General features: G+C 42.2%; 1 protein-coding gene and 2 non-coding genes across 12 annotated transcripts in view; all 3 read left to right on the forward strand.

Annotated features, from left to right (window-relative positions):
• CHD8 (chromodomain helicase DNA binding protein 8) overlaps nucleotides 1-13,727 on the forward strand; it is a 59,963-nt gene extending 46,236 nt beyond the window's left edge. For 8 of the 10 annotated variants that reach the window (XM_075531847.1, XM_075531846.1, XM_075531852.1 and 5 more), the window contains exons 20-38: nucleotides 130-309; nucleotides 449-559; nucleotides 1,469-1,665; nucleotides 1,878-2,077; nucleotides 2,158-2,338; nucleotides 2,423-2,512; nucleotides 2,741-2,844; nucleotides 3,869-3,998; nucleotides 5,042-5,117; nucleotides 5,575-5,629; nucleotides 5,771-5,978; nucleotides 6,452-6,660; nucleotides 6,767-7,486; nucleotides 7,694-7,845; nucleotides 8,129-8,431; nucleotides 9,295-9,408; nucleotides 9,601-9,780; nucleotides 10,150-10,266; nucleotides 12,698-13,727. In XM_075531847.1, coding sequence (XP_075387962.1) covers nucleotides 130-309; nucleotides 449-559; nucleotides 1,469-1,665; nucleotides 1,878-2,077; nucleotides 2,158-2,338; nucleotides 2,423-2,512; nucleotides 2,741-2,844; nucleotides 3,869-3,998; nucleotides 5,042-5,117; nucleotides 5,575-5,629; nucleotides 5,771-5,978; nucleotides 6,452-6,660; nucleotides 6,767-7,486; nucleotides 7,694-7,845; nucleotides 8,129-8,431; nucleotides 9,295-9,408; nucleotides 9,601-9,780; nucleotides 10,150-10,266; nucleotides 12,698-13,258 — 3,888 coding nt within the window. In that variant the 3' untranslated portion in view covers nucleotides 13,259-13,727. The remainder of the gene's footprint in view (nucleotides 1-129; nucleotides 310-448; nucleotides 560-1,468; nucleotides 1,666-1,877; nucleotides 2,078-2,157; nucleotides 2,339-2,422; nucleotides 2,513-2,740; nucleotides 2,845-3,868; nucleotides 3,999-5,041; nucleotides 5,118-5,574; nucleotides 5,630-5,770; nucleotides 5,979-6,451; nucleotides 6,661-6,766; nucleotides 7,487-7,693; nucleotides 7,846-8,128; nucleotides 8,432-9,294; nucleotides 9,409-9,600; nucleotides 9,781-10,149; nucleotides 10,267-12,697) is intronic. The other 2 variants (XM_075531849.1, XM_075531850.1) reach the window with 2 other exon arrangements.
• Nucleotides 4,412-4,521, forward strand: LOC142427103 (small nucleolar RNA U6-53/MBII-28). The gene has a single exon (XR_012779930.1). It is a non-coding gene; the product is annotated as a small nucleolar RNA U6-53/MBII-28 (small nucleolar RNA).
• Nucleotides 8,996-9,106, forward strand: LOC142427104 (small nucleolar RNA U6-53/MBII-28). Its single transcript, XR_012779931.1, has one exon. It is a non-coding gene; the product is annotated as a small nucleolar RNA U6-53/MBII-28 (small nucleolar RNA).
• Nucleotides 13,728-13,938: the final 211 nt, after the last annotated feature.

Below are 13,938 nucleotides of genomic sequence, written 5' to 3' on the forward strand. Positions count from 1 at the left end.
TAGTGATGGATGGAGGAAGACAAAAGCTGTTTTGTCTTCTCGGTTATTATTTCTTAAAATAGAATAACTAAAATAACAGATGTGGCTATTCTCTTGGTACTCTTGTCATCTTTTCATGTATCATTTTAGATCCAACAATTCTCTAAGAAGGAGATTGAAGATTTATTAAGAAAAGGAGCATATGCAGCCATCATGGAGGAAGATGATGAGGGCTCTAAATTTTGTGAGGAGGACATTGACCAGATCTTGTTGAGACGAACTACAACCATCACCATTGAGTCTGAAGGAAAAGGTTCTACCTTTGCTAAGGTAGGTTCATGCCAGAAACGAGACTGAAAGGGAGATAGTAATTTCTGAAGTCTAAACACTTGTTAAATGTAGTTATTGGTTTCCCATTGCCTTAAAAATATTATGGTCAATTTCCCTCGATGCCCTTGTTCTTCAACAGGCCAGCTTTGTTGCTTCTGAAAATAGGACAGATATCTCTTTGGATGACCCCAACTTTTGGCAAAAGTGGGCTAAAAAGGCTGACCTAGACATGGATCTACTCAATAGCAAGGTGAGCTTACCTCTTTTTTTTTTTAAGGAATTATTACAAAGACAAACGGCTTCTAAGAGTCTTTTAAAAAGTTTTATTAAAAAATAATAAAATTAAAAGATTTTTAGCATTTCAGCCATATGTCATACAATTCAATAATTCAATCATATCAAGAAGAGCTGTGCAATAGTCAATTCTAAAGCATTTACTGCTTTGTACTCATTGTTATTCAGGTATTTATTTTATTTTTTGTCTAATTGTGGCAAAATTACAAGCTTTCTGACTGGTGGGTTTGAACTGCCAATCTTGAAATTACCATTCTAATACTTGCCAAACAGTGCCTCCAGAGCTCCTGCTTTTAGCCCATATCGTTCTGAGAAGGCAATAGTGCTCAAGGCAGATGTTTTTCACTGCGTAGCTACACTGCTATTTGGTATTTTAAGCAACTTGAGGGGATAGATTTCAGCATCTCAGGGCCATCAATTCAGGAAGTCATCCAGTCGCTGTGGCTCCCAGAGAGTCGGAGTCCTTGCAGACATGGAAATCTGTTGTGTATTTCTTTCCTTTTGATCCTTTTGCTGTTGAGTCTTCTCATCCAGATGTTGGGTCCAAGCGGAAGCTGTGCAGCATCTAGTTCTTCTGATCTCATAGCAAAGGCATTTGTTGTCGGAGGGCAGCTAGCCACACGTTCCATATCTTCTTCCCAACTCTTTCTCTCTTGCTCCAAAATGAGATACCAGTGTTCCTGCCTTAGATGGCCAGTTACTCAGTTTAAGTTTTATCATACAATGCAGGTTGGCTTTGAAGTCCTAACTAAACTCTGGGTATCTGAATATGTTACATTCCAGGCAATCTCAATCTATGATTGTCTTAAGGACTGGCCCATGAGACACATCATGAAGCGAGTTATTTTTCCCATTCTCTATGTAGAATAACCTGGTGATTGACACACCTAGAGTTCGGAAACAGACCCGCCACTTCAGTACTCTAAAAGATGACGATCTTGTGGAATTCTCTGATTTGGAAAGTGAGGACGATGAACGACCGCGCTCGCGTCGCCATGACCGCCATCATGCTTATGGGCGCACAGACTGCTTTCGGGTGGAAAAGCACCTCCTGGTGTATGGGTAAGGACATACTGTGCATTCCGAGATAATAGCTCTCCTTCTTGCCAGATGGCTGTGTGATTTTCAAAATGAAGGCTGTGACCAAGAAGAGGATTAATATGAGAAACTTTGGAGAAAGTTTATTCTGTTATAGTGTATTTCTAAGATGTATTAATTCTTGGATTTTGAGTCAGGAAGAAATCATTGATTTAAAACCAATCCCCTCTCTCTAGCTGGGGACGATGGCGAGATATCTTGTCTCATGGACGCTTCAAGCGACGTATGACAGAGCGAGACGTGGAGACGATTTGCCGAGCTATTCTTGTGTACTGTCTTCTACACTATCGTGGGGATGAAAATATCAAAGGTTTTATTTGGGACTTGATTAGCCCTGCGGAAAATGGCAAGACAAAAGAATTGCAGAATCATTCAGGTAATTATCAACCCATTATTTTTCAACTTTCTTTGGGGTATATCATCCTTTTCAGGTCCAAGAGTTTTTCTCAATTCAAGTCTTTGCTGTCACCCCATCGCCAGGTCTCTCTATCCCTGTGCCACGTGGACGCAAGGGTAAAAAAGTCAAGTCACAAAGCACTTTTGATATCCATAAGGCAGATTGGATCCGAAAGTATAACCCTGACACGCTGTTCCAAGATGAGAGTTATAAGAAGCACTTGAAACATCAGTGTAATAAGTAAGGATGCAGCTTAGCAAAGGCTAATGCATTTCCATCTCCAACTTTTGTCTTGTTATCGAACCTGCTGTTTTTCCCTTCCAGGGTGCTATTGCGAGTACGAATGCTGTACTACTTAAGGCAGGAGGTTATCGGAGACCAAGCAGAGAAGGTGTTAGGGGGTGCCATTGCCAGGTAAAATTATGCAATAGTTTTCTTTATACCTTGCCTATTCAAGAAAAGAATTGTACTTATTTTTGTTTTCTGTTTTTAGGATGTCTGATAATTAAAATCTCTGTGTCATTCTCTAGTTCACCGATTGAAGGACACAGGAAAGCTGCATAAGCTATGAAAATTTTTTCCAAAGGTCGTTTTTCAAATTTCCTACATGACTGTACTAACTCTGTCCTCTTTTCCCTTTAGCGAGATTGACATATGGTTCCCAGTAGTGGATCAGTTGGAGGTTCCAACCACATGGTGGGATAGTGAGGCTGATAAATCCTTGCTCATTGGAGTTTTTAAGCATGGTAAATGTCTTCTCTTAGCCTTTTATTTCCCCAATGAAGGTTTGTCTACAAATAATACGTTTAGCAAAATACTCGTAACTGATAAATGAGCTCTGGTTAGTCTTTATGTTTGACTGTAAAACTAGTTCTTAAATCTCTAGAACAGAGCAGTTCCTATAAATAGATGTTCAAGAAAGAGCAAATGGATAAAATTAAATCCTGAGGTAGGGAATCTTCCACCTGTTTTCTAAGCACAGTTATCAATTCATAGGTAGTGGGGTCTAGTTAAGATTCCACACAACGGGGCAGGAGTCACACTTACTTTGCATGGCTTTCTTGTGGCTTGCTGAAGTGTCCTACTTACCTAAATGTCCTCTATGTCTGATACGCTCAGCTTTTACTCTGATGCAGGGGTAAGCAGGCGTTTGAGTGAAGCAAAAAGGGAGATATTCCCCTTGCAATTTTGCCTGATAATAAACCCCAGGCACTACAGGCAGTGAGTGCTAACTTCCAATCCAGATAATTAGGCCATCTCTTCTTGCATGTGTGAAAAGCTTGATGAGGGAAACTTCTCGAGGGTTGGTAGTGTTAGATTTACTGTGGCCTGCTGCAAAGCGAGACAGGTTTAGAAGAAGCCAAATTTCCTGAAGTATATGTTCATTTATCCAACGGTCAGTAAGTGTGCCAATTTGCTTGTAATTCCACATTTCTTAACCTTCATCTGAAAATTTGGGGGCTGGGCCTAAACTGTTGGATTTTCTTAGTTTTCTCGTTTACTTAGTTAAATAATGGTAGTAAGAGTTCTATTTAAATGGCTGTGTAAATGTTTTGCTTTAATTTCTAGATTTTTAGATGAACTTCACAGTTATGAAACTTTGTGCCTTTAATTGCTATTAAAATGTCAAATGTAGTAATGTAACCCAACAGTAGTACAACATTTAAAATATATTTTGTATTAGGGTAAAGTAGCCTACATAATTTTATCAGTCTAGGGGTGGTAGGCAAACTGAATCTCTGATTTCCTCCAACTGTGGTTGTCTTGTAGGCTATGAGAAATATAACACGATGAGGGCAGACCCCGCCTTGTGCTTCCTGGAAAAGGCTGGCCGGCCAGATGACAAGGCCATTGCGGCAGAGCATCGAGTGCTGGATAATTTCTCTGATATTGTAGAAGGGTAATCATTGGTTTTAAATCCCTTGCAGGAATAAGCCCAACTTATGAAAGCTTATTAGTCATTAGTGTAAAAAGATAACTTTACACTTGAGAGAACCCATTGGGATTCTTAATTGCGGCTATTATTTGCCATAAATGAGAAATCTTTAGCAAATAGAACAGAAGGACCCCCCCCCCCCCCAAACCCTCACATCTAAAGATGATACTGAAAGTTACTCCCAAATGGTTAGTTTGGTGTTGTATTGTTTGTTTTACGGCGCTCTCTGTGCAACCACAGGAGTGGAGCGGATAACAGGGCCTCTTGAAAAATGACCACCAGGCAGCTTGCAGTTAGAGCTTACTTGGTAGGAGTTTAGCCTTGTTTTCTCTCTTCCCAGTAGTTCTTGAAAGCATTTCCAGTGCCTTGGACACATGCCCTCATGATGAGTTGCCATGCTAATACTGAGCCACCAGCTAGGGCATTCTTGCCCCGGTTTGGGTGCCAGTGAGTTTAACAAAACTTCTCATGTGGAGACCTGAAGGGCATGAAGCATGGTTGTCTCGGTTTACTCACTCCTTCACGATGCAGACATTTCTCTGATAATCACCTCAGTTTACTTGGGGTAGGGACCACTTACAGTTCTCTGAGAAAATGGAATAATTTATTCACTGCAAATCATGAATTCTCTCACCTTCTGTTCAATACATCAAGCTAGTCAAAATACACGTACAAGAATACACAGATCATTCAAGTGAAATAATTTCAATAAGTTAATAGTGATAGGGGTGGGAACAAAATATTAAGCCTCCCTCCCCTATCAAAGCTATCAAGAGAGAGAGGAGTCTCATTTTCAAGCAATTTATAATGGCACTTAGTTACTTTCTCACAACGTTTTGTTCTGTTAGCTGTTGTATCTGAGAGCTTGCCCCTGTCCTGGCTTTCATGGGAGTAGGAAAGAAAACGCTGTTCCAGTGCTGGATTGTGTGCCTGACCAGGTCTTATTCTTAGGGTTCTCTTAATAAGATATGTCACTAACATATTCTTGTGCTTCTGGATTATTTTAGGGTTGACTTTGATAAGGATTGTGAAGACCCTGAATATAAACCTCTACAGGGCCCCCCAAAGGACCAAGATGATGAGGTATGTGATTCTCATTTTAGTTGACATTTTCCCAATTAGATCTTTTTCTCATTCTCTGAATCTTGAAGTATATTGGTCTATCTCAATAATTCATGACAGATTCATGATGAAATAATCACCACTTGAGAATGTACCTTATTGATTCAAAGGATTGTGGTGCCAGCCAGGGGAAACCAGTGATATGAGGTGAAGGAGGGAGAACCTCAACTGGACTTTGAAGGATAGTATTTGACTGCTAAGTTCCTGAGTCTTACTATCTTTGAACTTTTAGTAGAATATGACATTTCAGGATCTACTTCTTATTCTAACTTCATTTGGTTGGTTCCAAATTTTGGTGAGGGGTTCTTTTATTGGAAATGTTTCTTTATCTAGAAGGACACACAAAAAAGTGATTTGATTGCCAGCTTCCCCCCTTACCCTTCCCCCTCCATCCCTTGGGGTGGATCTCCTTCTCTAGGGTGATCCCTTGATGATGATGGATGAGGAGATCTCAGTGATTGATGGAGAAGAAGGTAAAGTTCTAGGTCAATTAGTATACTTTTATATGGGGTGGTGGGATTGGGGGAATTTTGACTGGATTTGTTCTTACCCTGTGATCTCTAAGAGTTTTGCCTTTGGGTGAGTTAAAATAAGGTTTTCTTTGCACCCTATAGCCCAGGTGACCCAACAACCAGGCCATCTATTCTGGCCTCCAGGCTCTGCCCTGACTGCTAGGCTCCGGCGACTGGTAACAGCCTATCAGCGCAGTTATAAGAGAGAACAGATGAAGATAGAAGCTGCAGAGCGTGGGGACCGGCGGCGGCGACGCTGTGAGGCAGCCTTTAAGCTAAAAGAAATTGCACGTCGGGAAAAACAGCAACGGTACAATATTCTTGGGGAATTTGGTTTGATTGGAAGTTTGCCCTCAACCATGAGCTCTATACAAAAGAGCTTCAAAAAGTTCATGGAAATTACCATCGTCTTTTGATTCCATTGTCCATGAACTTTTGGAAGCCCCTTATATTTAAAAACATCTTAGAATTTATTTAGAATTCCCTACAGGTAAATTTTTTTTTTCTGTCTTGAAGTGTTATCCTTTAAGACAAAACCTCACGTGCATAACCAAAATACCCAGGAGACTAGGTCTCCTATGTAGTTCTCATTATTTCTATTATTTTCTTCCTAAAATTGCTACTTTTTACCCCCATAGTTGTCTTCTGGGTTGTTTTTGTTTCTTTGTCTACATTCAATTTTGTTATTCTTGGGTCACGTATATTCCAAGCAACACTACCGAATAGCCAGTTATCCTGCGGTCTCCTGATCCCTGCTTGCATTTCGTATTCTTTGCTCTGTAGGTGGACGAGGCGAGAGCAAACGGATTTCTATAGAGTTGTGTCTACCTTTGGTGTTGAATACGACCCTGACACCATGCAGTTTCATTGGGATCGTTTCCGCACGTTTGCTCGCCTGGATAAAAAAACAGATGAAAGCCTTACCAAGTACTTCCATGGTTTTGTGGCCATGTGCCGCCAGGTGTGCCGTCTTCCCCCAGCGGCTGGTGATGGTAAGCAAGACTGGGAGATTTTAGGGTGACTGGGAATGGGTGGTAACAAAGCCAGCACTAGAACCAACTCTTTGTTCATTTCTCCTTTCATCCCTGTCTCTTACAGAACCCCCAGACCCTAATCTGTTTATTGAGCCCATCACTGAAGAGAGAGCCTCACGGACCCTCTACCGTATTGAATTGCTTCGGCGGTTACGGGAACAAGTTTTGTGTCATCCTCTTTTGGAAGACAGGCTGTCATTATGTCAGCCTCCAGGTCCTGAATTGCCCAAATGGTGGGAGCCTATTCGACATGATGGGGAACTTCTACAAGGGGCAGCCCGCCATGGGGTGAGCCAAACAGACTGCAACATCATGCAGGACCCAGACTTCTCTTTTCTGGCTGCCCGTATGAATTACATGCAGAACCATCAGGCAGGAGCACCTGCTCCATCCCTGTCACGCTGCTCTACTCCACTCCTGCACCAGCAGTATACCTCGCGCACTGCCTCACCACTGCCCCTGCGCCCAGACGCTCTTGTTGAAAAGCTACCTGAGGAAACAGCTGCCCAGGTCCCCAGTCTGGAGAGTCTGACCTTAAAGCTAGAGCACGAGGTGGTGGCCAGGAGCCAGCCAACCCCACAAGACTATGAGATGCGAGTAACCTCCTCTGATAGTACACCTCTGGTCTCTCGGAGTGTTCCACCAGTCAAACTGGAGGACGAGGATGATTCAGACTCTGAGCTGGACTTGAGCAAGCTGTCACCATCATCCTCTTCTTCCTCATCCTCATCCAGCTCCAGCTCCAGCACTGATGAGAGTGAGGACGAGAAGGAAGCAAAGCTAAGTGAGTGCATGTGACAAGCAATTGGTCCTCTTACCGTTTTCCACTTCTGTGCTCTTTCCTTTATTTTTTAAATGCATCCTCTGAGACCCAAGATTTTCATATGATAGAGTGCCCAAAAAGTTATGCTACATTGGGGGCCTTCACTCATAACCCATATAATACCGTTCCTATGGTAACTTTATTGTTCCATTTCCATGTGATCTCCAGCTGCTGACCGGCCCCGCACAAAACTCTATGATGAAGAGAGTCTCCTGTCCCTCACTATGTCCCAAGATGGATTCCCAAATGAAGACGGAGAACAAATGACTCCAGAGCTGCTGTTGCTTCAGGAAAGACAAAGAGCTTCTGAGTGGCCCAAGGTAATAGCCTCGTTCCTGGAAACGTGAGAGTCCAGAAATGTAATGTAACATACGTCAGGACCACGGAACAGTAAGTTCTGGTTTTCTGTAGTAAAGGTGCTTAGTGCTATATGTTTTTTCATAGAATTCTTCCCAGTTACTTAAGTGATTGGATAGTTTAGATTATCCATCCTTTTTATCTTAGGACTTTAACCCACACTAGTAACAATAGCAGTATTGTTTGTCACATGATCTCTGTTTCTCAGGCCCTAAAACCAGTATTGATTTCTTTTTCCCAATCCAGGATCGTGTCCTGATAAACCGTATTGACCTTGTCTGCCAGGCTGTACTCTCAGGGAAGTGGCCTTCTAGTCGTCGGAGCCAGGAAATGGCAACTGGAGGAATCTTGGGACCAAGCAACCACTTGCTAGACAGTCCCTCGCTGACCCCCGCCGAATATGGGGACTCTCCGGTCCCCACGCCACGAAGTAGCAGTGCAGCTTCCACGGCAGAGGAGGAAGCGTCTGCAGTTAGCGCAGCAGCAGCCCAGTTCACCAAGCTTCGCCGAGGCATGGATGAGAAGGAGTTTACTGTGCAGATCAAAGACGTAAGAACAGCATTTAGGCAGTGGGAAGGAAGGATGGAGCGTACCAAACGAGTTTGGCTAGCTCAGTTTACAAGTGATACCGCGCCAAACAGTTGCTATCAAGTCAGCGCGAGCTCATGGTGGCCTTTGGTGTGTCCACGGAACCGTGAAGGGGAGAACACAATGCTCTTAGTAGGCAGAGATTCGTTCGGAAAAAACACTGAAGGATAAAAACTAAAATCAACTTATTAGAAACAAGTTATTTATGTATTATGAGCTATATTAAATTAAAAAACAAGTCATTCCTACCGGAAACACATCAGTCTTACTTTTAAAATATTTTATATAAAAACAAACCCCTGCCATCAGTTTGATTCCAACTCATCGTGACTGTATCTAAGGTTTCTGAGTCTCTAAATCACGATGGGAGCAGGCAGTTTCATCTTTCTGCCCTGGCCGTATGGATAGCAGCCCATGCCTAACCCACAAGGCCACCACTTTTACCTCCTCAATACTGTGGCCTGCTGGACCCTAGTAACTGGCTAAGCACTTAAAGGCGTATGTGACTGCAGGATCAAGAACTGGCCCCCATGATGAGTCCGCCATGCTAATACTGAGACACCAGGCGGGGGTGGTTTACCCTGCATTGGGTGTTATTGAGGTACATTCTACTTCTCTTGCATCTCTCTGAGGGGCAATAGCTTAAAAAAAAAATCTAAGGAAAATGTATGCAAGTCTCATTAATTTCTTCTACCCTTTAAGTCAGGTGGCTTTCCTTCTCACCATCATTGATCCGAGAGATCACTGTTAGCCCAAGATTTACCCCACACTTTCAAAACCTGTGGCAGATGATGATGATGTGGGTATGTGGGGTATCTTTCTAGGAGGAAGGATTGAAGCTAACCTTCCAGAAGCACAAGTTGATGGCTAATGGCGTCATGGGAGACGGACATCCACTGTTTCATAAGAAGAAGGGGAGCAGAAAGAAGCTGGTGGAGGTGAGCAGTGTGAAGTTCTTGACCATGCTCATTAGATAGTCTTTTATTCCCAGTAATTGATAAAGGCAGTTGGGATTGAGGGACTAGAAGATGCTAGAGTTATTTTTATAGCTCCCAATGGCACTCTGCTCCCTCTCCCTCCCTGCCCCAAAGAAGAGTCTGTGCTCATGGGGGTGGATTCTGGGTTTGCAGCTGGAGGTGGAGTGCATGGAAGAGCCCAATCACCTTGATGTGGACCTGGAGACTCGGATCCCTGTCATCAATAAGGTGGATGGTACTTTGCTGGTGGGTGAGGATGCCCCTCGCCGGGCTGAACTGGAGATGTGGTTACAGGGTCATCCAGAGTTTGCTGTCGATCCCCGATTTCTAGCGGTGAGTGGCGGTTCCATCCAGCAGCATTTAACGTCATTCTCTTGGTATTTGCATTGTGCAAAAGAAGAAAGCATGCCATGTTACATTTTTGTTTCTGCACCTGCAAGATAAGGGTTTAATGCCCCATCTTCCTGCCTCACACACTTGTGAGAATTAGAATAAATATTAAAAGCAATTCTTAAATTAAAAGCTATGCATATGTTTACCATTAAGAAATTAAATAAACCACCTAGTTGGTTTTTTTTAAGTCCCACTTGTTAAAAGTTTTCCACTAAGACCTTTGGACCAAAGAAAATATACATGCAACTGAATTACTTTAGAGAAGATGTTAATACCTCCTGTAGGATAACTAATACTGTTCTATTGTAGTATATGGAGGATCGCAGAAAACAGAAGTGGCAGAGATGTAAAAAAAATAATAAGGCAGAGTTGAGCTGTTTGGGAATGGAACCAGTACAGAGAAGTAACTCTAGGAATGGAAAGAAGGTGAGTGAGCCGTTACGACTTGCTTCCTTCCTTCAGATGCTCGCTCTCGCGAGGCCTTTCATGGTAGGTAGATAACGTGCAAGGTGATGCTGTTGATCCTTCAGGGTGTGTTTTTAAGAGCAATTCACAAACAGGAAACGTGAGTATTTTGTTGGTGTTCTTGTAGCCCTATAGTACCTTCATCTCCAGAACATAAAATTCTTAAAACTAACTTTAATACCCTTAACTCTATCATACTAAAATATAAGATATACTAGAAAGAACCTTCAGGCCTTACCTAGCTTTTCTCCTGAATAAGAAATTTTGGGTAAATTCTTAAACCTTTGTTTTCACATTCTGCAAAATTAAAATTTTAGTCCCGTAAGATTTTTGAGATTCTTATTTATTTTAGGACCGATTGGGGGCGGGGCTAAAAAGGAAAACAGTCATGGGATTTCCCAACATGTAAGAGGTTGAGAATTGAGCACTAATAGATGCCAGTAAAAATTGCAAGAAAAGGCTTATTTTATAATTTCTAATGTCAATTTTGATCATTATTCTATAAATTTTAAATGTAGTCAATGTTGTCACCATAGTTAAAGACTATTTTGTATATATTAAGTTCTTACAGTTTTTTCCTTTTTCTCCCAAAATAGAAGTGCAGAAGTTTCTCTTAGCTGCCTTTTTCTTGGTTATCTATAGTTGTGTGTTTTAAATGTATATAAATTATGGTTTGCTTTTAGTAAGGCAGTCACTGAGTATGGATTAGTATTTTATGTGTACTGCATTATTTAATCATTCTGTATTATAGTTTTACCTAAATCATTTTTTAAACCAAATGGTATTATTTCTTTTTTTTTTGGTATTATCTCTTAAAACTAAATTTCAATGAGCATTATTTTGTGTTTAACAAATTCCAAGGAGAAAATTATTTTGCATATGCTATGTGAGTTACAAGGTTTATATATTATTTTTATGTTGATGAAAGTAGCTGTCATATGTTACCATGGAATAAATCCTAAAACCCCTTTTAGGCTCCATGAAACCAATTGTGTAATAAGCAAAAGGTTGATATGGGGATGCTGATGGCTAGAAGGCAAGGCTAGTGCCCTGTCTTGAATTTAACTAGCATCAAAAAAGGCTACTCTTCAAATATTACCTAATTTTACTTTGGTAAGATCAGAGAGAATGATAAGAAATTATAGCATGACAAATACAGAATTCTTAATGAAACATTAACTTGAATCCAGCACTGCATTACTTGGACCTGCAGAAGCTTAGTTGCTTTCATAGTTAAGCCTGTTACTCTAAAAACCTGTCAATATAGAAAAATTTTCCTGGTCAAAAAGGCATATTCTCATGTCAAATGTTAGGTTTAAGACAGGATCGAGACTCAGTTACCCATTGTTTTGACTTTTAATGTGTGTCTTTCGTGTTGGGCTTAGGCCAATAAGAAAACACTCACTAAAATAATAGAAAAAGTTCCATTTGGTTCCATGAATTTAACCAAAATTCATCATCAGAACATCTAAAACAGTGGTTTTCAACCTCCCTAATGCCGCGACCCTTTAATACAGTTCCGCATGTGGTGGTGATCCCCAACCACAAAATTATTTTTGTTGCTACTTCATAACTGTAATTTTGCTACTTTTATGAATTGGGAAACCCCTGTGAAAGGGTCGTTTGACCCCCCAAAAGGGTCGCAACCCGCAGATTGAGAACCGCTGATCTAAAAGAAGCAATTAAAAAAAAACTGGCATAACTTTTTCATCATTCTGAAAAATATTAAATTTGGTCATTTTGGTGTTCTAGATATGTAAAAGTCATAATCTTGAGTTCTCTGAAGTGTACCCCACTCTGATGTACTACTGGAGAATAGTACTATGAATGCCAGTATAGTGTTGAAGAATTTCAGATGGCAGGATCACATGACCAGCCTGTTGACAGTATACATTTTAGTGAATTCTTTTCTGTGCTCTTACCCAAATCCCTTATTAACAAAGGCAAGCGTCTGTAACATGGTGATCTGGAGTAAGGGTTCCAATATCGTCATGGAAAAAGCAAAACCTCCTTGTTCACCTGGCTATCACTGTCACGCAGCAATAGAGCGCTTCAACTAGCTGAGAATCCAGCTCTTCATCCTATTACCACCTGCAAACCTAGTCTGCCTATACTTGTTTTGCCCTTCCCAGAGGTATTCGGGAGCCATGGTGGCATAGTGGGTAATAGGTTGGGCCGCAAACCCACAGGGTCAGCAATTCGAACTCACAAGCCTTCCTGCAAGGGGGCAAAAAAAACCCTGAGGCTTATCCTTTCCTGTAAACATTTAACAGTCTCAACTACCTAAGAAGTGGTTTGAAAAGTCCAAACCAGAACTCTGTTGACTTGTTTGGCTTGGCTAGCTTTCCTTTATCTTTTCTTTTTACTTTCTTCCTTTCTTCCCTTCTCGCAGGGTCACCACGCGGAAACTGTTTTCAACCGGGTTTTGCCCGGGCCTATTGCGCCAGAGAGCAGTAAGAAAAGGGCCCGCAGGATGCGACCAGACCTTTCTAAGATGATGGCTCTCATGCAAGGTGGAGGCCCTGGGTCCCTATCTCTGCATAACACCTTCCAGCACAGCAGCAGTGGCCTGCAGTCGGTGTCATCTCTGGGTCACAGTAGTGCTACTTCTGCATCTTTGCCTTTTATGCCGTTTATGATGGGTGGTGCAGCATCATCCCCTCATGTAGACTCCAGCACCATGCTTCATCACCACCACCACCACCCCCACCCCCACCCTCACCACCATCACCATCCAAGCCTGAGAGCCACTGGCTACCCTTCTTCACCAGCTACCACCACCTCTGGCGCTGCCTTGCGGTTGCCACCACTGCAACCTGAGGACGATGATGATGACGATGAGGAAGATGATGATTTATCTCAGGGCTATGATAGCTCAGAAAGGGACTTCTCACTCATTGATGATCCTATGATGCCAGCCAACTCAGACTCCAGTGATGATGCTGACGACTGAAGCCCCAGCGTTGTTCCCATTGCTTGGGTGGCTGCCGCGTTTTCATTCACTCTGGCCCTTGGACTTTGGAAAAGTGGGAGGGGCAGGGGAGAAGTGGGGAGACCTGGGACTCCAAGAGGTGGAAGGGAGAAAAAAAAAAAAACCTTGTACCTGATTGCTCCCAAATTTGAGAGGATTGGGTGGGCAGGGGAACTCCTGAAATAATACAGACTACTTCCTCATTTCTGGGGAAGGAAAGGAGACGAGCAGCTGGTGCGCTCACCCCTCCCTAGACACCTCCATTAACCACAGACTGTAGCGCTGGCCCAAGCCTCATGGCAGAGCCTGTTCCTGGCCGAACTGTGGACACAGCTGGAGGGTCAGGAACTGTTACCTTCCTTCCCCTTGGCATTAATAAATTTAAGTTAATCCTTTTCCACTCTTCCCTTCTATATTTGCTCAAATTCAATATAAATATTAATTTTAAGAATCAATGTTCATGGTGGGTAATTTCTATTCCATTTCCATAAAACTAATCTTGTTCACCTTGTACGTTATCGTGGTTAGGGCAGACAAGGCGTGTACTCTACAGGCTTATAAAGGAAAGAATAATTTGGGCCGAGTTGTAGGCAAAAATGCCCCTTGATTCAACCGCTTAGGTTTTTGGAAGCGCCCCACGATGAGGAAGAATCACTTCGTCA

The sequence above is a fragment of the Tenrec ecaudatus genome, chromosome 14 (assembly GCF_050624435.1).
Source record: "Tenrec ecaudatus isolate mTenEca1 chromosome 14, mTenEca1.hap1, whole genome shotgun sequence".
Lineage (NCBI taxonomy): Eukaryota > Metazoa > Chordata > Mammalia > Afrosoricida > Tenrecidae > Tenrec > Tenrec ecaudatus.